Genomic DNA, 22,150 nt, shown 5'->3' with positions numbered 1-22,150 from the left:
ATATATGGGTCCCGTTCAGCACCCTAAGTTTTACCACACACTTTAACAAACGCGTTTTGTCCTACATGGGTTAGAAGTTTCGGAATGGGCTTATTTTTGGTGAGGATGATCTCTATGGTGAGGAGATCATCCTCACCAAAAATCAGCTCATTCCAAAACTTCTAACCCCATCAAAAATGATTTACAAAAAATGGACGGTCCACGATTTTTCAACTTGTAAACATGGGGCTAAACATTTCGGAATGGGCTGATTTTTGGAGAGGATGATCTTCTAATCATAGAGATCATCCTCACCAAAAATCAGCCCATTCCAAAACTTCTAACTCATGTAGGACAAAAAACGTTTGTTAAAGTGTGTGGTAAAACTTAGGGTGCTGAACATTTCCCTATATATATATATATCGGTAGATACATAAATCTACTCATAAAGCTACAACATTTTTATCTTATATGGTAAAAAGATTCGGAATGGGCTGATTTTTTGTGAGGATAAACTCTGTGGTGAGGGGATCATTCTTGCAAAAAAATCATTCCATTACAAAACTTGTAACCCTATCAAAAGTGATTTACAAAAATTGGACGGTCTAAAATTTTTCAACTTGTAAACATGGGGCTAGAAGTTACATAATGGGCTGATTTTTGGCAAGGATGATCTCCTCACTATAGAGATCATCCTCACAAAAAATCAGCCCATTCCAAACATTTTTGCCCATTATGTTTATACGGATCCTAATCCATGGGTTAGAGGTTTCGGATTGAGCTAATTTTGGTGAGGACAATCACATCATAAAGATCATCCTCACCAAAAATCAGTTCAATCCGAAACTTTTAATCCACATAAGACAAAACTCATTGTAGATATATGTGTACACGGATCCTGACCCATAGATAGATATGGGTAAGGATCCATAGACACATAAAGCTACTCATAAAATTACAACGTTTTTGTCTTATATGGGCAAAAAGGTTCGGAATGGACTGATTTTTTTGTGAGGATAATCTTTATGGTGAGAGGATCATCCTTACAAAAAATCAGCACATTCCAAAACTTCTAACCCCATCAAAAATGATTTACAAAAAATAGACAGTCCAAAATTCTTCAACTTGTAAACATGGGACTAGAAGTTTCAGAATAGGCCGATTTTTGGCAAGGATGATCTCCTCACCATATAGATCACCCTCACAAAAAATCAGCCCATTCTAAACCTTTTTGTCCGTATAAGATAAAATACATTATAGCTTTATAAGTAGTTTTATGTGTATACGGATGCTGATCCACATATATATATATATGGGGGCCTTCAATGGCCAACTTTTTGGCAAACTTTTTGGCAAAACATTTTTCAAAACATGGGTTAGAGGTTTTGGAATGGGCTGAGTTTTTGTGAGGATGATCTCTACGGTGAGGAGATCATCATCACCAAAAATCAGCCCATTCCAAAACTTCTAACCCCATCAAAAATAGTTTACAAAAAATGGACGGTCCACAATTTTTCAGCTTGTAAACATGGGTTAGAAATTTTAGAATGGGCTGATTTTTGGTGATGATGATCTCCTCACCGTAGAGATCATCCTCACCAAAAATCAGCCCATTCCAAAACCTCTAACTCATGTTTTGAAAAATGTTTTGCCAAAAAGTTGGCCATTGAACGCCCCCCTATATATATATATATATATATATATATATATATATATATATATATATATATATATATATATATATATATGTGGATCAGCATCCGTATACACATAAAACTACTTATAAAGCTATAATGTATTTTATCTTATACGGACAAAAAGGTTTAGAATGGGCTGATTTTTTGTGAGGGTGATCTATATGGTGAGGAGATCATCCTTGCCAAAAATCGGCCTATTCTGAAACTTCTAGTCCCATGTTTACAAGTTGAAGAATTTTGGACCATCTATTTTTTGTAAATCATTTTTGATGGGGTTAAAAGTTTTGGAATGTGCTGATTTTTTGTAAGGATGATCCTCTCACCATAAAGATTATCCTCACAAAAAATCAGCCCATTCCGAACCTTTTTGCCCATATAAGACAAAAACGTTGTAATTTTATGAGTAGCTTTATGTGTCTATGGATCCTTACCCATATCTATCTATGGGTCAGGATCCGTGTACACATATATCTACAATGAGTTTTGTCTTATGTGGATTAAAAGTTTCGGATTGAACTGATTTTTGGTGAGGATGATCTTTATGATGTGATTGTCCTCACCAAAATTAGCTCAATCCGAAGCTTTTAACCTTGTCAAAAGTTATTTATAAAAATTGGACGATCCACGATTCTTCAACTCCTAAATAAGGGGCTAGAAATTTTAAAATTAGCTGAATTTTGGTGAGAATCCAAAAATCAACTCAATCCAAAATTTTTAATCCACATAGGACAAAACACATTGTAGATATATGTGCACACGCATCCTAACCCACATATATAATTTTTTGGGGACTTGATCTAACGTTTTGAAAATGCAAAGCTGTTGAACTCCCAAATTTAAATTTAAAATCTAGTGGTGAGAATTTTTTTTTTCAAAGTTCTTAAAATTTTGTCCTCCTCATCCCTATGACATTGATCATTAGTAAAATTTGAAATCTTACTAAGTTAGTTAGGCTAGACTTATATTATTCTAGATAATCGCATTATTGTAGAGTCATTCTCAAGCCTCAACGTGATGATTAGCATCAGCAAAACCAGTGTAACATTGCAAACTAAAAAAGAAAAAAAAATAGTTTAAATTATTTGTGCGATATTTTTTAGTCAATTAGAGTGAGATACACAACAACAACAACAACCTCCTTTAAATTCCCTTTTCTAAGAGCACCAATGTATATATATATGCTTAAGTCAGATTAATAGTAATATTTTAATTCTTATATCCTAAAAAATCAAAATAAAGAAATAATGTGTGATACGTAGGCTTATCGATCTTTTAGTTACTTATTTTGAAACGAAACTCCCACTCCTACCTTTTCTAACACATCATTTTCTCATTCCTTGATTTCAAACGATTGTGATTACTATTTTTACAAATCTCGTTATTATTTACACATAAATAAAATATGGGTTTAATTAACATGGGCCCTAAGGCATTTGTTAAGCTGCATTAAATACACCTTGAAAATTATATTTTCTATCTAAAATACCCTCAATATTTTTTTTCTTACACAAAAAATACCTTCAATGCTTATTTTCAAAACTGTATTTAATGAGGTGAAGTATTTCCATATAGATTCAAAGTAAGGGAGCATAGCGTTGAGGTAAGGGTATTATGAAAAATCCACCCAACCTGAATCGGACCCATTTATTAAATAGGTAATTTGATTCAACCCATATAACCCATTTGATAAAATTATAATTTTAAGTGAAAAAAAAAAAAGTTTCATTTCCACCACCAAAATAAAATACTACTAATAAAAATAAAGTCACATAACCATAAATGAATATCAACTAACATAATTATGTATTTTTAAAAAAATTCCAATATTCTTAGAATTTTGTCCTTGATATCCTTGTGGGACTGGATCATGTTTTTGGATGTCACAAGGTAATGCAGCGAGGAAACTTTCCTTGTTAACTTAATAAGGAAAGTTTTTATTTCTTAAACTAAAAGTTTAATCCTTAACTATTTGAAAAAAAATCTTCAAACACCCTCTATATTTTATAAAAAAAAATTTTTTAAAAAGTATTATAAATTTTTTTACAAAATTCTAATAAAAAAATTAGGTAATTTTAAAAATTCTTAAAATTATTGATATTTGAGATACCTCCTATGTTTCACAATTTTAAAAAACATGTTAATGACACAATATCTAAACATGTCAAGCGGATTGAGTTTTCTAACCTGGACACAACCAATTTAATTATCGTGTTAGATGGATTAACACTATCATGATCCAAATCCAATTGGGTTTGACTCAAACGTACTAATTTCATGTTGTTTACAAGTCATGTTTGCGACACAGGCTAAGATTACCACCCCTAAATTTCAAATTTCAAACTACGTGTTACTCATTTAAGAAGGGGGTACGACTTTATAGTTCAACTGATTTTGATAATGGCAATTTCCCACCACAGTCACCCTCTTGTATCAAAGCCCTAACGGCCCAATCAAGTACTTATAAAATGTTTACTTGATTTCTTCTATCTCTATCAAGTAGCCAACATAATTTAAGGCCAACTAATACCGGACCCACTAAAGTTTTAGGTGACTTCCATCTCCTAGACCTGTGGGCTGTGGCTTGGTTAAGTCCTGACCTAGGGCTGTACCGTACACCAACCATATACTCCTATCAGGCCTAAGTCGACAAAAGCCAAGTTAGGTTGATTTCTTCCGGGTTTTATAAAAATACTAAACACCAACTTCTCTGGAAGTTGTTTCCATAGTGACAAAATGGGATTTGGGGATAATTCGGTAAGAGAAAGTTTGTAAAAAAAATTGAGAAAACATGGATTAGGATCCGTGTACACATATCTACTCATATATCTACAACATGTTTTGTCCTATGTGGGCTAAAAGTTTTTGATTGAGCTGATTTTTTGTGAGGATGATTTCTATGACGAGGAGATCATCCCCACTAAAATCAACTAATTCTAAAATTTCTAACCCCATATTTATGAGTTGAAGAATGATAGTCCATCCATTTTTTGTAAATCACTTTTGACGAGGTTCCATGTACATGGAACATGACCCTATATATAAATAAAAAATAATACTTAAAAAATGTTAAAAATAAAAGTAATCGGTATTTTTTTTTTTGAAAACATCAAAATTAAATTACGATTCATTTTGATATTTTGAAAAAAAAAAATTTATATATATATATTTCAAAAAATTTAAGAATTTTTGAAAAAGAATCTTGATTTAATCAACAATTATTAAAATCTTGATTTTTCATAAAATCATAAAATTTTGTCACTTTGGTTTTTTCAATTGGTTTTATATTGTTTTCATCAAAATAGATATCTAATGTCAATTACAATTGAAAAAGCGTTGGCAATGAAAATAAATTTGTAATTTTATAATATATTTTAGGTTTTTTTTTGTTTTTGTTATAAAGTGGCACATCTTATTATATATAATATCTATATAATAAAACATAGAGGTGGACCCCACTCCTATTTCAGTATTGTGATGATAGGCGTCACATACATCTCCATTGGAGTGGGGTCCATACTACCCAACTTTACCTCTTCATCCCCTTCAATTTTATTTTCTTTTTTCTACTCCACCTCTAATTTTACTTTCTTTTCTCTTTATTCCTTTAACACAAAGATTTTCAATAAGACTCCCTTAATTTTTTTATTTTCCTCTTTTACCCTTTAATCCTAGAGAAATTTTCAATAGATGAATTCTAATGTATATAATAAAACACAACGGTGGATCTCACTCTCTTTATACCCTCACAACATTGTAACTACTACACTTGTAAGAAGTCTAATTTACATTTGTGCCATCTTGTTACTAATGGAATCTTTTAGGTCAGGTCCAGCAGATCTAATGGACATGTTAAGCCCATGTCAAATAACTTTAGCGGATTCATGGCAGAACCATTGATGGTTGAACAAACCAAAAGAAACTTTGATTAGTAATTCTCTCCCTTCCAATTTACAAATGTTTGTTTAATTCCATTTTTTTTTATTTAAATCAATTGCATGTGAGGGCCACTGGTGTGAATATAGGAAATAAATATCCTCAAAGTGCTCAAATTATGAATCCAATTGGAGACATGGGTCACATGGCAACCAACAACCAAACAGGCTTCTCTGCTAAACCTCATTATTTTAAATTAAAAAATATAAAACAATATTATTACATTTCACATCTGAATGTGGACATTTTCTTTTACTATAGATGAGAAGAAAACAAAAGGGTTTGTTATAGTCCACCAGCCATACATGAATGGAAACATTTTCCTTAACAGACAAACAAACAAACAAAAATATTTCAAAAGACCCTCTAAAATCAAAAACCAAAACTCACCATTGCTTCTTGAATATATAAAGTAAACCAAGATTACATCAAGAGAGCCACCAAACCAAACTCACCAACCCAAACCTTCTGCTTATTTGGATTCTTAGAATGGCCCCCAAAAAGAAATCTACATAGCAAATGGGCTCCATACATGTGCGTCCGAATGGTTCAAAAACAAGATATCCAATCCCTCATTGCTATGTGTCAAGTCTTATCGATCAAATCATGATCATCAGCTGCAATGCTTCCCGAACTGCGGCCACCCATCTTTCCAAATGAACCCATTGCCGATAAACTTTTGAAGCTGCTGCTACCCTCACTAAAGTTTCTTGACCTCCTAGACCTCCTTAACTTTGAAGGGTTGATTTCTCTGTTGATTTCATTGGTGTTCTTGATCTCCAAGACCACAAGTTGGGCGATATTGCTTCTGCAGAAGGGGCAGACCGGAGTGGGCAAGCTCGTGGTATTGGCGTTTGGTTTGTTGTGACAACACAAGGCTAGAGTACAATGTGCACACATTTGGTGACCGCAGTCTTGGACCTCAATTGTGCAGACCTGATCAAAGCATATGCAACATAGCTCGGTGTCGCTGGCCTGCATGAGATAATTTTCCAAGTGAATCCAAGGAAAATAAATTAAAGAAAACATGGGCTTCCTATGGTCGACACATAATCAATTATTTAGATTGTCCTAAAAATTGATGTCTAATCTCCACAATCAAAATGCAATTGAACAAACAACTAAAATCGAAACCTTACAACTTATATTAGAGTTTCGAAGATAGTAATGTAGAAAGAGTATATGGATTTTGCTATTATTAGTTGAGTTCCACAGACTATATGAAGAAGTTGGTGATAAAAAATAGTGGAAAATTTAAGAAATTAAATGTTTTTGGTGATTTAGGATGGCTCGTAAACCTAGTAGGAGTCAACATTAAGAATATAACCAAATATTTTGCCTAAACGAAGAAAAAATCCAATCTCTAATTCTCATTTCATCTCTTGAGGGAAAATTTTCGAAAAACTTTAGCACAAGATGTTTGTTTCATCTTCATAAATGTAAACTTTTTTGTGTGGATTCGTCGTAGAAATAGATTTATGAAATATGCCATGAGTGTCATTCGATTTAAAAAAATAAAATTGTGAGATAGAGGGGCCAAATTCACCTCAGAGATATTATCGTCAGTTCCAACATCAGAATGCGATGAAGATGGAAGCGAGAAATCTGCCCCTTTCAAGATATTCTTCTCTCTTTCCTTGTTAGTCTCCATGAGAGCCCTCTCTAATAGGATTTTTGCCTCCGGGTTAAGCTCAGTGATGAACTTCAAGGAAGATGGCCAGACAAGCGGCTCTGCTGACGAAGGGTTCAGTAGTGCCGCACATGCTTTATGTTTGTGCTTCAACGCAACCATGTATGGGATTCTCCTATAGATTCCCACCCACATTAACACAAGGTCAGCTTCAAATCTTCTAAAAAAAATGTGTAAATCAAAGCTTGTTTCCCAAGTATCTATTCGGCGAACAAAGATCAAATTCAAGATTGAATTAAAGTTATCGAGGAATATAAAATGATTCCACCCATGTTGGGCTAGACTTAATTGGGTATGAAAATATATAATTTAATTTCAATATCTAAATCATACCCAGATGCATCTCTTTGAAGCCGATCAGCTCCCCACGAAAGCAATTCCCGAACGCAATCCAGTGAACCCCCTCGAGCTGCCAAATGAAGTGCGGTGCTCCCTGGGAATCTGTAATTAGAACTCAAATCAATCCAAAATTTTGGAAAATTATCACTTTAACTATAATACAACAAAACCATTATAAGGGCTAATTACCCATATCCGCCTGTGGAAGCACAAGCAAGAGCCCCACTATCTAACAGAACATGAACACAATCTGTTCGCCTTTGACGAGCCGCTAAATGCAACGGAGTTGCTCCTTTACCATCTCTAACATTTACGAATCTCGCAAATCCCCTGCAATTCAATCCCAAATACAAAAAATCAATTAAAACCAATTACAGGTTAGAACATCAAGGTTTCAATTTGATCTAGAAGATATAGTAAAACAATTACAAACCAAGAATTTGAAACAGGAGGCGAAAGGGCAGCTGAAAGAATGGCTTTTAGGCAATCCGAATGGCCATAGTAGGCGGCATAGTGCAAGCAAGTTCTTCCATGTAGGGAATCAAACATCAAAATCTAATAAAAATTTGAAAGAAAACCCAGATTATTATCTCCATTATAGCATAAAATTCAAGAAAAAAAATGGATTTTTACATACATTGGCTCCTGCTTCTATGAGCTTTTGGACACATGAGATGTTTCCATGCATTGCAGCAAACATTAGAGGTGTCTACACCAATCAAAAACAAAAAAGAAACTAAAGATCATCAAATATGACCCAAAAAAAGAAGAAGAAGAAAAACAAGATTTTTTTTTTTTAAATCTTCCCCTCTTTCTAAACAAACATAAGGTGTAAAACTCACCTGTTTGTGACGATTTAAGATATCTGGATTAACAGATCGATCCAAAATCATTGAAAGAACCTGCCCATCATCAAATCAATCACCACAAACAAAACCCATCAATAAAAAACAAGAAGAAAACTCAACAACAACAACAACAACAACAAAACCCACCTCAATTCGACCTTTTGATGCAGCAACATGAAGTGGGGAGAGCCTATCATAGAGAGTGGACTGATCCAAGAGAGTTGGGTCTCTCTCCAACAAAGCTTCAATGGTGTTCAAGTCACCAAATTGAACAGCACTGAAGAAACCATGTTCAGAACTCGCTGTGCAACTCAGTCCCTGACCCATCTCTCTCCTTCCTACTCTTCTCTGGGTGCGCACTTAACACCCTTGGAGCCACAACACCTTCCACAGAGGTGGTGGCGTCGATTGTTAAAAAGGAAGATTGCAAGAATAAGTATTGGAATTTGGAAGAGAGAGAGAGCGCTTTTTTTCGGATTCTGGAGCTGCCCAAGTGTGTACGGGGGAGATGACCGTATGACTTTGGGCAGAGGTAAGACTGGGTCCGGGCATCAGTCAGATATTTTTCTGGACCTTTAGATTCTTTCTAAATCAATAGCTGTCTTTGAAGTCCGTTTATATAAACAAGAGTTTGGATGACGATGTAAGATTATTTAATGAGGAGAAATCTTGACCGTTGAAATTAACACTATTTATTGATTGGTTTTGACTTTTGATTCCAATAAAAATATACCAAGAGTAAATTATACTTACTTAATTTTTATAAATAATTAAGAATATAAACCTCATTAAAAGCATGTATATGTATAATTACTTAATGGTCAGAGGATACCATGGTACCGATAAAAAAAATATCGATGCTAAAATCACGAAAAATCATAAAAACAAGAATAATGATTTTCTAACACTCTCCTCTCCCATATGCTCTTTGACGTAGATTTTTTTTTCTCATGATACACAACTCCACATATTTATAGGGATGTACAATTGTGTATCTTGAGGTAAAAAAGAAAAAAAAAATTTACGATTCTAACCCATACCACATCTTGGGAGCATATGTCAGAGGGGATATCAGAAAATCACAATTCTAAAAATAATGGTAGTGATATGCATAATCCATCAAGCCTATTTGTCACCTTGCACTAAGACGCATATCTATTTTGAATAGTTGATAGAGGAGTCATCATCTACAAGAAGTAATACATGTTATGGTATAATTAAGAATGAGAAATTCGAGAAATGATATCAGACAAATATGATGCAATAGGATGAAGCGTTGTGAGCAGGTAAATAAGCAATGCAATCTAAGAGGTCAAAAATCAATAAATAAGGTGTGAGAAATGGAAAAGATATGTAATTTTTCATGAATAGAACTAAGACCATCTTGAATTAATAACTAACTTGATTATCGAAGCATTTGAAAGAGAATAGTTCACAAAGATCTTTAAAAAAAAAAAAGATTGAAAGAATTGATCCTCAGGAAAATTTTTAGAACTCATAAATTTGTTATAAAAAAAAAAGTTGGTGTGGGACCATACGCTCTCAAAGGGAAATCATATTTCATTTGTATAATATAAAAACTAAAGCAAAAAGTAGTTTCAAAATGAAAGATTTAGAAAATGCTTGATGTGTTTAGTGTCTTTAGACATACATGGTTGTAACCTTTTTCACCATTTAAATGGGGTGATCTTAATTCTTTACTCATAAAACATTAAATTGACCGTGTTAATCCTAAGAATAATAGGCATTAAAATTCTTATCTTATGGGGAATATTTGATCAACTTGCTTCAAAAATAAATGCTCAAATATTGCCTAAAAGTTTATTCCATCCCCATTGCTTGTATAATTAAATTATATGAAATTTTTTTTCTGATTGATTACATTTATTGACCCCATCATTATCACAATTAGTTATTTTGGGTACCAATTTTTGTTTCTCTAATTTTGATGTTTATGATAATTAGATATAAAAAAATAGTTCATCAGGAGTGTGCCTCAATGGTAAGACCAACAACTAGAGTTTGCTTCTCTAAGTTGTGAGTTCGAAATTAAGGACCATTTCTTGATTAAAATGCCACATGTGTTGTGTGGGTTGGTGCATGTGGTCATGAATTAGTCATGTCGGGTATGACCAGGAAACTTGAGTTGGGCCTATCCTATGGACTACCTGATGGACCAGGTCCTGATCCTCTAGCAACGGGGATACCATATTTCCAAAAAATAAAAAATAAATAAATAAAATATATATTTTAAGATCACAAATAAAGAAAAAAAGGAAATTATGTTTCTTAAATCAATGGAGCTAATGTAATGGAAAATTAGTGAGATTTATAGAAAAATAAAAGAATATATATTTACAAAATTTTTATGATTGAAATAGCAGCACTATGGTTGAACATATTCAGCCCTGCAAAAGATAAGAAATAAATTAATTCATTTCAAAGTGTGCCTTATTCTCAAGGTGTATTTTGAATAATAAACCTATTGTTTACTATCAGTTTCTCTCCTGCTTTCCCAAATTGATTTTTTTTCCCCAAAATATTGAATAATTCAATGAGGTGCTAAAGTTTGGCAAGTAACATGTCTTCATTATTGACTGTTAAATCAAATGGTACCATTGTTGAGTAGTTTTCAACTTTATTATTGATTATTTAAATAATACAATTTTGAATAATCTTCTTCAATAATGAAAATGTACTTTTGTTAAGTTTATTATTTTGATCATTAAAAAAAAACAAAACACTCTTAGACTATCAATCCAACTAACACCATTATTTAGGGTAATTATGTAATCTTAATGGGTAGCATCATAATGCCTGAATTAAAAATGAATTAACTTGATTTTTAAAATTTTATTTTATATATATATATATATATATATATATATATATATATATATATATATAAATATCTTTTTTAATTTATTTTTATATTAGATATATTTAAATATAACATTATTAGAAACTTCAATGGTCCCTTGAGAGTATTTTCACAATTAACCTTGACTTTGTACACAATAAAATGGACCACCTCTTTGAGTGGCATGCCTTTCAACCTTCAAAAATAAATATATTTTTAGTGGGAAAGTTGGACTTGAAACCCATTAAGTTTTGAGTGATTTACACGTACCCCTCCATGTTTTGGTGAATAATTGAGATACCCTCTACGTATTTTTAAATTGATGACAAGACCTTTGCTGTGAAAAATGATGAATAAAAAATTACCAAAATACCCTCATATTCAATCTCTAACAAAAAAAACCTTTAGCTTTCTCTTTATAACCCATTGTCTTCAACTTATAAGTAATTTTTTTTTATCCTCATCTTCACCTTTAAAGATTCTATCTCATTCAACCTGCTTCAAATATGAAGAATAAGATAGAATCATTGTAAGAAATTGAAGAGGATAATTTTTCAATTTAAATATCAAAGGTATTTTCCAAAGTGGATGAAAAGGATTTGATTGAAGATGAAATTGAATATGTTAAAAAATAAGTTTCCCTAAAGATTGAAAAACTTGAAGATGGCATATAGGTCATTTCCAGTTGTCTTCCAAATGGACCAAATTCAAGGGTTATCTCACATATTTGTCAAAATGTAGAGGGGTATTCATAAAAAATCTTGGAGGAACAGTTACTTTATTAGGGTCACGAAGCATCCTCTCGATAACAAGATTGATGGGACATTTTTACCTGAATGATTGGACAGAAATAGCATATTAATTGAACAGTTAGATCACCCATTTGACGTGATGAATCACATGTACCACCTACATTAACAAATGTGTGATGATCGTGTGGTCCATCTCTCTCCACCTGTTTCAGACTTGAGGTTCAATCACATCAGATGGATGATCCTGACCATCCATCAGCCCAGCCAAATCTTTTTAATGGCCCATATTAGTTTAATCAAAATAACTGGTATTAGCACCCAAACTTTTACTCATCACACTCCAATTTCATAAATTATTTATCGCACCCCAATTAACTATTAAAATACACTCGTCAACCGTTACAAAAGTTTAACTAATACTATAATCTTAACATTACATTACATTATAACATTGGTTCAAAGTTCAAATAATTGCAATAGTTATTCACATTATGATTAGGCTCATATAAAATCTTAAATTCCAATTTTTATTTTTTATTTTTTTAGGTTTATCAATGGTATTCCCACCATTCGGGTGAGACTAATCCCACGATTATACACACTGCCCCTTCAAAAAATCCTACCTGCATTTGATTGAGTCAAGGGTCGATTGGACCCTGGAAGGTGGCCCCAAGGAATTCATAATTTTGTGGGATTTCGAACACTTGACCTACCCTTCTTGAGAAGCATATCAAGGCTCAACTTGCCATTAAGCCAACCTCTTGGGATTATATAAAATCTTAAATTCAAAAAATAGAAATTTAACAAATAGATAAATAAAAATGAGAGTTTTTATAGGCACCCCAATTTTACTTATTCTCAATCATTCATTTATTTTTTATCTGAGATGTCATAAGTAGAACTTGGGGTGCCAATAATAATGCTCTAAATCAATCACACTCAAATTTTCCACACACACACAAATTATTTTCCAATTTTTATTTATAATTCCAAACAGGCCTTAACCGCCCTATTTCTCTTCTTTTGTGCTTTTTTTTTTTTTTTACTTTGGGAAGAAAAAAAGATTTTGAAGATCCCGTTTGAGGGACACCTTTGAAGTTGTCAATTTGACATGGTGACTCATGTGTAAAATCTGTCCCTTGTGTACGAAGGACAAAGGACACTATTTTTGGCCTGTTGTTGATGGACGTACACTAGAATTTGTTTGACCCAAGATTTAGTTGATTTTATCTGTGAAAGATTTTTTTTTTCGAGATTCTTACACTTTGAGATCTGATGCCTTCAATCTAGTTTTAGATTTCTCACTAGTCTTTAGGAATTGTGCTGTATCTGTCAAAGAATATTTTATATTTGGAGTCAAATTCATGGCGTATTCTTAATCAGAACCCAATAATCAAATCAAATAAGTAATTTTTTTTTACATTTTTCTAGAAAAATGTTTGATTGATTCCTTTCAATTATGATTATGATAATAATATTTCTACTGATTTAATAGGTTCGTGATTTTTATCTTTCCTAAATCATACTTTCAGTTAAAATGCCAATGTGTATTCATTTAATTGTAATAAAATTAGAATTAGAATAAAAATTTTGGATTATTAGAGATGGTTTTAAATCAAACCAAATCTATAAGTATCAGAACTAATTCAATTTTATCTGATAAGTGATCATGGATGCTCGAAATGAGATTGAAAGTTTTTCTATCTTACATAAAGTTCTTCAAATTTTCATTTAAAATTTTATTGTTTGTAAATATGATGATTTTAATTCCAGGTAACGTGCGACACATTGACACCCTGATTTAAAGTTATAAGCAATTCTTGAGAAATAGAATTAGAAAATTGCGGTGATTCTAATTCAAGGTAACTTAAAAATCAAATCAAAATCGATCAGACGACACCCTGACTAAAAGTTATATGTTGATAGGACATTCCTGATTTATCTCTTGTCGAATTAATTTCCGAATCTATTACGATCACATCTTCAAATATGTTTTGACCGTTTGACATCAAGATTCCAAGCATTCGAAACTCATTTCCCCATTTATAATATTTTTAATGCAAATCTCAAGGTGACAATTGATGGAATGTTGCCTTTAAATAGATTCATCATCAATATTTTGGATATTAGTATCATTAAACCTATAGTCTTGTGAGGGAAAAGTTGTTTATTAACACCGAAAGCCTAATGGTGTAAAGTTAACACCTTGAGGAGTCTTTTGAATTTTACATTATAAATTTCAATTATGGATATAAAAATATAAAAAAGACAAAAAGAAAGGAAAATGCTAAAGTAACATTGAAATTGACATCGTTTCACACATTGATAACGTTGATGTGTGCACAAAACTATAGATACTTTTCATCGAGATACAAGTGAGAAGCATCTATGGTATGGTTTTATGCACACCAATGTGTGAAGCGATGTCAATTTCAATGTTATCCAACATGACTCAAAAAGAAAAAAGGTAAATAAAAAACTTGGATTGTAGGTAACTAGGTTTATTGATTTCTTGGATTGTGTTAGAATTGGCTTAGGGAAGAGTGCTCTTTTTAATAGGGGTGCAACTCGGTTCAATTTGTGGCTAAATCAGAACGGAACCAACTTAGGTCAATTCCACTAAATAAGAAATAGAATTGAACTGAAATGCCAATAGAACTAAACCAATCCAAACCAAATTAAGGTCGGTTTGATTCGGTTCAATTCCATAAGTTGTCAATATTCTATAAACTTAGTTGAAAACGACATATTTTTAATAAAAAATAATAATAAATAAATAAAATTATATAATAAATCATTAATCTATTTATAAAAAGAAAATCATTAATTCATCCTTAAAGAAATCATTAATCTATGTCCTAATTCCTAAAATAAATTTATTTATTTATAAGGTTGAGTTCTATACAAGTCTTGAACCAAAATCGAACCAAATTGATCAGGTATCCATTTCTATACCCAAAACCGACCCACAACTTGTTCTTAACCGAATCAAACCAATCAAAAGCTGTCGATTTAGTTTGACTCTCGATTTGAACCGGACCAAGTTGCACCCATACTTTTTAGTGGATTTCACTGAAAACCTAAGGGCAATAAGGTAATTATACCTTGAAAAAATCAGATCATGTTTGACCAAAGTTCTCACTTTCAAAGGTAGTTTTAGAGAGATTCTATCGCTAGACAAACTTTTGCTAATGCAACCTCAATCCATATGTAAATCACCAAAGAGTTAGAACACATCTTAGAGTGGCGTTATCAAAAGTTGGTGTTGTAATAGAAGCTCTCTAGTTTTAATAATTCCATTAGGGCCCCATTTCTAGGAAAATTCTCTTATCTCTAAAGTAATTGACACTGATAGGTTGAAATTAGAATTTTATTACCTAGTCCAATACAAGATTGGTCATTGGTCTCTAATCTTACTTAAAAGAATTCTAAATGTATTATTTCATATGAGATTAAAAAAGAAAAGTCTCCTTATTTAAGATTATATTAATTAATTATACACTAATTTAGAAACTTTGGCTGTAAACTCATTATATAATATTCATAGGTTTGAGCCCTCAAAATATCTTGCTTCATCCTTCGCAACCAATCGATCACTTTTTTTATTCAAAATTAATGATTTTTATATCATTAATTTCATAGATTTGGTGCCAAGTAGCTATCTAATAGACCCAACTTGCAATATAAGAATGAATTAATAAACATAAAATAATTCTGTGTTCATGCTTGTGTTATGGTAGAATGTCTATTTGTTAGCATGGTTGTTTAACCATAGTGGAGTGGATATTGTTGTTGTAATTAATGATTTTAAAAAATGTATTTTAGAATTTAAAAGATCTTCACCAATAATCTGAGATAAGAGTTTGATTGATGTTGAATCTAGAGGATCAGTAGTGGACGTATACTATAAAGAATAGTCAAAAGTTGTCTTAGGAGATATTTTTCTTGATTGGATTTGCAAGTTGGGTTTATATTTAAAAAAATAAATAAAGATTAGAAGAAAAAAAAAGTTCTTTTGTGTGGTCCCATTTGTTGTGCGGCGTTGATTTAACATTGAGCAGTCATATTTGCTAATCAAATTGGATAAGACCTGAAATTTGATTTTTTCCAATCCAATAACTACAGGTCAAGATCGAGGATTTGAGTTTCTACGAGGACCCAATTTGAGAAATCTTATCATATTGGTTTTGATCACCCATGTCTTAATCTAATAATAATGTGTTTGAAAATATTTATTATATACTTTTCAGTAAATTCATATTGAAATTTGTCCGTTTGAAGAAAAAAAATTGATTTTTTTAATTGGATCCTATCGAATCTGCTCTAGAACAATAGATTATACCAATTTGGGTCTGGAGCTTTAAAAGATAGATCTGATTGGGTCCGTTTGTTTCCGTATCTAATAAATTTCTTAAAACAGATTGAGCCAATTTAATAAAATAAGTTAATTTGTTACAAATTCACTTGAATCGAATCATAATTGGTGTATCCTTTCGTGTAGAGATCAAGAAGGATATTTACCAAAGTTAATCGATTAGTATTTCCTATATCGATAGCTTTGATTGTAGAGTTCAATTTTTGGTGCATTGTTCTATTAGAGGTGTCAGTAGTGTTGTCGTTATCGGACCTTAACTCTTATGTATTCATATGCTACAAAAATAATCAAACGATTCCAAGAACCGACACAGAATATATCGACATCATTAACCCCAAGACCATCCCACAAAACTTGAAACTCTGATGACCACCAATATCTGTGTGTCTATTAGTATTCCCCATTCTTATTCCTGTCGGTAGGGTGACATGGAGACATGAGCCAAAATACAAGAATGAATTTAGTTTTATCTCTTACAAATGTGACATCCAATTGTTTTCGTTTCCAAAGCGTGAGTGTGAGTCGAACGTCTGCATCTTAGTCTTGTCAACTATCCCAACCACCATGAATGTAAAAAGGGGGAGGGCGTGTCTAGGGTTAAGGCTCAAGAAGCTGAATCTTCCCTTTTCTCTCTTCTTCACGAGCCATCTCAAGTAATTACATCTCTCCATCCCCACTTTTCAGTGTCTAGTTCATTTTTACAACTTAACCCGACCAATTAGAACCAACCCAAGTCGGGTTGGCGTTGTACTATCTATACCTTGGATCAAGTATCCTAGGCCCGAAGTTCTGTTAGGTTGGACACTTGGACTTAAATCGAACACTTTAGAGAATCTGTTAGGTTGGCATCTAATTTGACCCAATTCTAGTTGTATCCATGCCATACACCTTCACCTTTTGTAACGCCCAAAGAGTCATGCCAGACTCAGAGGTGTGCACAATGCATATGTTTGTGGTTGAAGGTTGTTATTGCTTAACAAGTCAGTAAAACTACAATAATTTCTTCATTTTTATCTTTTATATGTTTACTTATTATTAGCATTATAATCTGAAAACGCATGTTCATGAGGATAATTTGAAGTAACTTTGATTGTTCTGATTATTATTATTATTATTATTACTTGAACCAGCTATGAAAAGATGGTTTGGGTTACTAAGGTTCAAGTCAAATGATTATGATCATAGAGTGGTGCTGCAGTGACCTCAAGCTGGAACCTCATATTGCACTTCTTAACATGAAAGTGGATAGGAACCATAGATGTTTTTTCAATCGCATCGCGATGAAAAGCATCTTTGGTTCCCATACACTTTCACATCAAGAAGTGCAATATGAGGTTCCAGACTCAGGTCACTTTAGCATTATTAATGATCATAATATGTGAGTTGTTTTTGTGATTGACCTTCATTGCTTACTCTTATTAAAAATAAAAATGTCTCCTTGCAATGTCTTCATCCACATCCTCATTTGGGCTTTTCCTTGTTCTTTAAAGCCCTCCAAACAACACACTCATTCTCACTAGTGATATTTTCAAAGCATAGTTGCTACGACCCTAAAGAGAGATGAGTTGAACTTTCCACACCACTAACACCTAGGTATTTTTGTTGTTTTGGTTGGATTCATATCCTTTGGTATCAAAGCCAGCATAACATCTTGGGTACAAACATTGGAAGGAATGACTAGGGGGAAAGGATTACTTGGTAGTCCAATAAAAAAGGTGCTATAGTGAAAGTCACCATAAAGTAGGCATCGAGGATGTTAGCTGAAGGAATTACTAGGGGACGCTAGAAATGAGTTATCAAAGTGAAAGTCACCACAGAGTGGGCCACCATGGATGTCGACAACAGAGCGTGGTGGTCTGATATGTTTACGACCAAGGGCGGAGCCAGAATTTTACCCACATGGGGGCAACTAAGAGTGAATTTTTTTTTTTTGTGAGGGTAATAGCGGCAGATTTCTTTATCTATCAGAATAGTTCATAAACCATAAGTAGACTTTGAAAAAAATAGCGGTGGATTTCTTTATCCATCATCATTATCTATTGGAATAACTCATAAATCCTTAGTAGACTTATGAAAATTCTTGTGGGAGCAAGTGCCCCCATAAAAATTCTTGGGCTTAATTTTCTGCACTACCAAACTCCTAGGTATTTTTTTTTTGTTGCATTGGTTGTGTTGCAAATCAATATTAGATTTCAAAAACATGTAAAGTGCGGATATTACAATACATCTAAGCAAGGTCATCTGAATTCTAAACGCTCAACACATCTAACCAATCCTTCAATTGATAGATCGCATTTTTAAAAAAAAAAACGTACGTAATAGAAATTTATGTCTTAAATCAACATCCCACCATATTGTAAGTATTGAGGCTAGAAATTTATGTTTGATGTAAATCCAAATCTAATACTAATTGGGAACCTCAAAATGACTCATTATTTCTCCGGGTCGTCTATCTTATTCTCACTCCCACTCCCACCAACGCTCTCCACAGGCGGCAATGTCTGTGCACATCAAATTCCATCGATAGAAAAGAAATTACAACAAAACAAGAAATTCAAACATCTAAAAAACTTCAATTGAGCCATGCATTTGAGATGGTTGGGACATTTTGTCGAACATAAAACAGGCATCAAGATAGATAGATAAAAATGTAAAAAAATTACCAAATCAGGGTTGAAAATGTTGTGGACAACAGAAGCGCCAGCGAGAAGTGAAACAATGACAACTGCGCATGACCATGCTAATGATGGCGTTCCTGTTGGTTGCTTCGCTCCAAATTTTCCCTTCATTCTCTCTTATTCTATATAAAATCCTGCACTAGCTTCTTCTTTCAAATTCAATCTTTTATTATTATTATTATTATTTAGGACAATTTTGAGGTACCCCTTCGGGTTTTGTTGAAATTTAGAGATATCCCTTAGGTTTTAATTGATTTCAATCTTTTGGTAGAGACTGGGAAGACATGACCAAACTGCCCCTCTTCTTCTGCCTCTTGTCAAAGACCTTTGTTTTTTGGGGGACAAATGTAAAGATGCATTAAGTACACCTTGCAAATAAGAATTTTAGGATATTTTTGGTAGAAAATTTTGTTGGGGGTGTTTTTGGTAGGAAAATAAAGTTTGGAGGAGTAAGTAATACATCTTAACAAGTGCCCTGAGGCCACATGATAACAAAAACCCTTGATTTTCTTGGAAAAATTACATAATATTTTCATGGTATTCTCAAAGAACTTTTTTCTTTCTTAGTAGCCCTTGACCCCCTTTCAATTGGTCACATCAATGATTTTTTGAGACCAAATGTTTCTCCGATTGTTGAGATCATCTTTTACAACAGTCGATATCAAATATTGTAAATGTAAATTGTCGACCTTGATGTTTGAACATGAATCATCCAAATCAACTTTCAAATTTTTGAGATTGACCTTGTTACAATCATCAATCTCATGTTTCAACATGAATCATTCATTTCAACAATTCAAATTGTTGTGATTGATGATTTGAACGTCAATTTTTGTGATTGGAGTTCGTTGTTTCATGAGAGGGCATTAAGAGGAAGATTTTACTACCATAGTTGTAAAGATATTGTCTCAAAATTCTAAGTGCATTGAAATTGTGTCTTTGCTTCAACCTCAAGATTATATCTACCCATTAGGGGTTAGTTGAGATGGCAAGACTGATTGGATTTGTCCCTCAAGTCATGACTTCGAATCTCTATATACCCCTTCACCAAAGTAGTGGCTACTTACATGATTTCACATGACAGGGTGGATAGTACGTGTGGCCTGAAAAAAAAAAAGATATATCTCCTTCAACTCACAAATCTCATAAACAAATTTGAGTATTTTGGGGGATAGAGACGAGTTTGAAAAGAAGATAAAAGCATTTAGTTTATTATATTCTAGTCTTCTAATGGAGACCTAAGCCAAGAAAGTTTGTCATTGGGTGTCTGAAAACACATGGAATATCTCAAATATATTATTCACCAAATCCTGTCAACTTTAGCCTGATTTGTAATGAACCAATGTTACCTAGTTCGTTGAATCGAATTCGTGTTCGGGATTCGTGGTTCACAACTCTAAAATGAACCTTGTTCATAGAGGTAGGTAGAAATAATTTGTTTCTTGGTTTGCTTTGGTTTGCTATATCAGTTCGCTAGTTTGATTCGCTTATGCATATATATATATATATATATATATATATATATATATATATATATATATATATTATATATATATATATATATATATATATATATATATATATATATATATATATATATATAACTCAAGTAAAAGTTATAAGTACAATTATAATGGTAAGTTTTTTAAGTTAAATAGAAATAAATTAATAAAATAATCTAAATTTTAAATGTGAATCATGAAAAAAATATAAAAATTATTTAGTTTACTTACCAAATTGTTGGGTTTGCAAAACAAAGTTGTTGGGTTTGCCAAATTTAATGCTTTGGTTCGTTGAACCCAATCAAAATTCAGTGGGTTCATGGTTCGCTTGATTTTATGAACCTAGTATGAATCGTATCACGAATTGGTTCGCTTTGTACAGGTTTGTGATTTGGACTATTAGCTACAAATTTGGTAACACAGTAAAGAACATTGATCCTTCTATTTAGCATCATTTGCCATCAACGGGTACTATTATAATGAGAGAAGGCGGTGTAGAAGTAGTTTGACACTACCATTTAAAATCCAAAATTGCCCTCATCTTAGCATTTAAACTTAATATAATAAGTGTCATTTTGACCAAAACCAAGAGAATTGTCATCACACGTCCTAAAATCTTTGTGGTTAGTTTTTAATATTACAAAAATATCTTTTTTTTTTAAACTATGTATTCTTCAAAACTATCCTTTAATTAATATTCTAGATTACAAAAGAGTCCTTCATATACACGTGCATTTGCACATGTGACATTCCATTTTTTTAAAACCTTAGTTATATATTTTATTTTTCATGATTTTGAAATCTTAACCATGTGATTTATCAAAAAATTTCAAACAAAACAAATACTCCATAAAATACTATCAACCCTTTGTGAAAAATTGAAACAACAAAGAAAATAAAAATTGCACAAACACAAGGATTCATGTGGTTCGGTAGTGTGCCTACGTCCACATACCAGAATAAGAACAATCACTATTTTCTTTTAAGTTTTACAATCCTAGAGATCTCTATTTATGAAATCGACTTCTAATTACAGATGGTGTGCTTGACTTGTGAGGATGATCCTAGATTGACTTCTTTTGTTTTGGTTCAAGATACAAGGATTATCTCGTTTTGAACAAAAGTGGTTAGTGTTGGGCATAGGGTATTGATTTGTATCCTTGTGTAAGTGTGCAATACATGTTACCATTGCCACTAAACAATATAGATTTTCGTGTCTCCCACAATAATCGTTATTGGATAAAATAAACAAAATATTATTGTGCGGAAGCATAGCAAGAGAAAAGATAAAAAAAGAAAAACAAACGCACAAGATTTACATGATTCAATAAATTACCTGCGTCCGCAGAGGAAAGGGAGAAAAATACACTATCAATGATAAAGATTACAGACTCTTTGTCCATCCATAATTACAAGGAACCTCACAGAGCAATAAATATAAATAAACATACTCGAAAATATTACATATACCCAAAAACAAAAAACACAAAAATCACC

General features: G+C 32.5%; 2 protein-coding genes across 2 annotated transcripts; both read right to left on the bottom strand.

The window, feature by feature from the left end:
• Window positions 1-5,915: 5,915 nt before the first annotated feature.
• LOC147399966 (putative E3 ubiquitin-protein ligase XBAT31) lies at window positions 5,916-9,041 on the bottom strand. Its single transcript, XM_086445541.1, has 8 exons — window positions 8,634-9,041; window positions 8,481-8,540; window positions 8,276-8,347; window positions 8,072-8,193; window positions 7,828-7,968; window positions 7,633-7,740; window positions 7,156-7,414; window positions 5,916-6,584 (listed from the first exon to the last, which is right to left on the bottom strand). The coding sequence occupies exons 1-8, from the start codon at window positions 8,811-8,813 to the stop codon at window positions 6,195-6,197; spliced, it is 1,332 nt and encodes a 443-aa protein (XP_086301667.1). The 5' UTR covers window positions 8,814-9,041; the 3' UTR covers window positions 5,916-6,194.
• Window positions 9,042-18,905: 9,864 nt separating this feature from the next.
• On the bottom strand, window positions 18,906-19,611 carry LOC147399965 (uncharacterized). Its single transcript, XM_086446568.1, has 2 exons — window positions 19,137-19,611; window positions 18,906-18,974 (listed from the first exon to the last, which is right to left on the bottom strand). Exons 1-2 carry the CDS (start codon window positions 19,260-19,262, stop codon window positions 18,906-18,908), a joined length of 195 nt encoding a protein of 64 aa, XP_086302694.1. The 5' UTR covers window positions 19,263-19,611.
• Window positions 19,612-22,150: the final 2,539 nt, after the last annotated feature.

Source organism: Akebia trifoliata, chromosome 6, assembly GCF_017979445.1.
Source record: "Akebia trifoliata isolate Shusen 1 chromosome 6, ASM1797944v1, whole genome shotgun sequence".
NCBI lineage: Eukaryota > Viridiplantae > Streptophyta > Magnoliopsida > Ranunculales > Lardizabalaceae > Akebia > Akebia trifoliata.
This window is presented reverse-complemented; position numbering and strand designations above follow the sequence as displayed.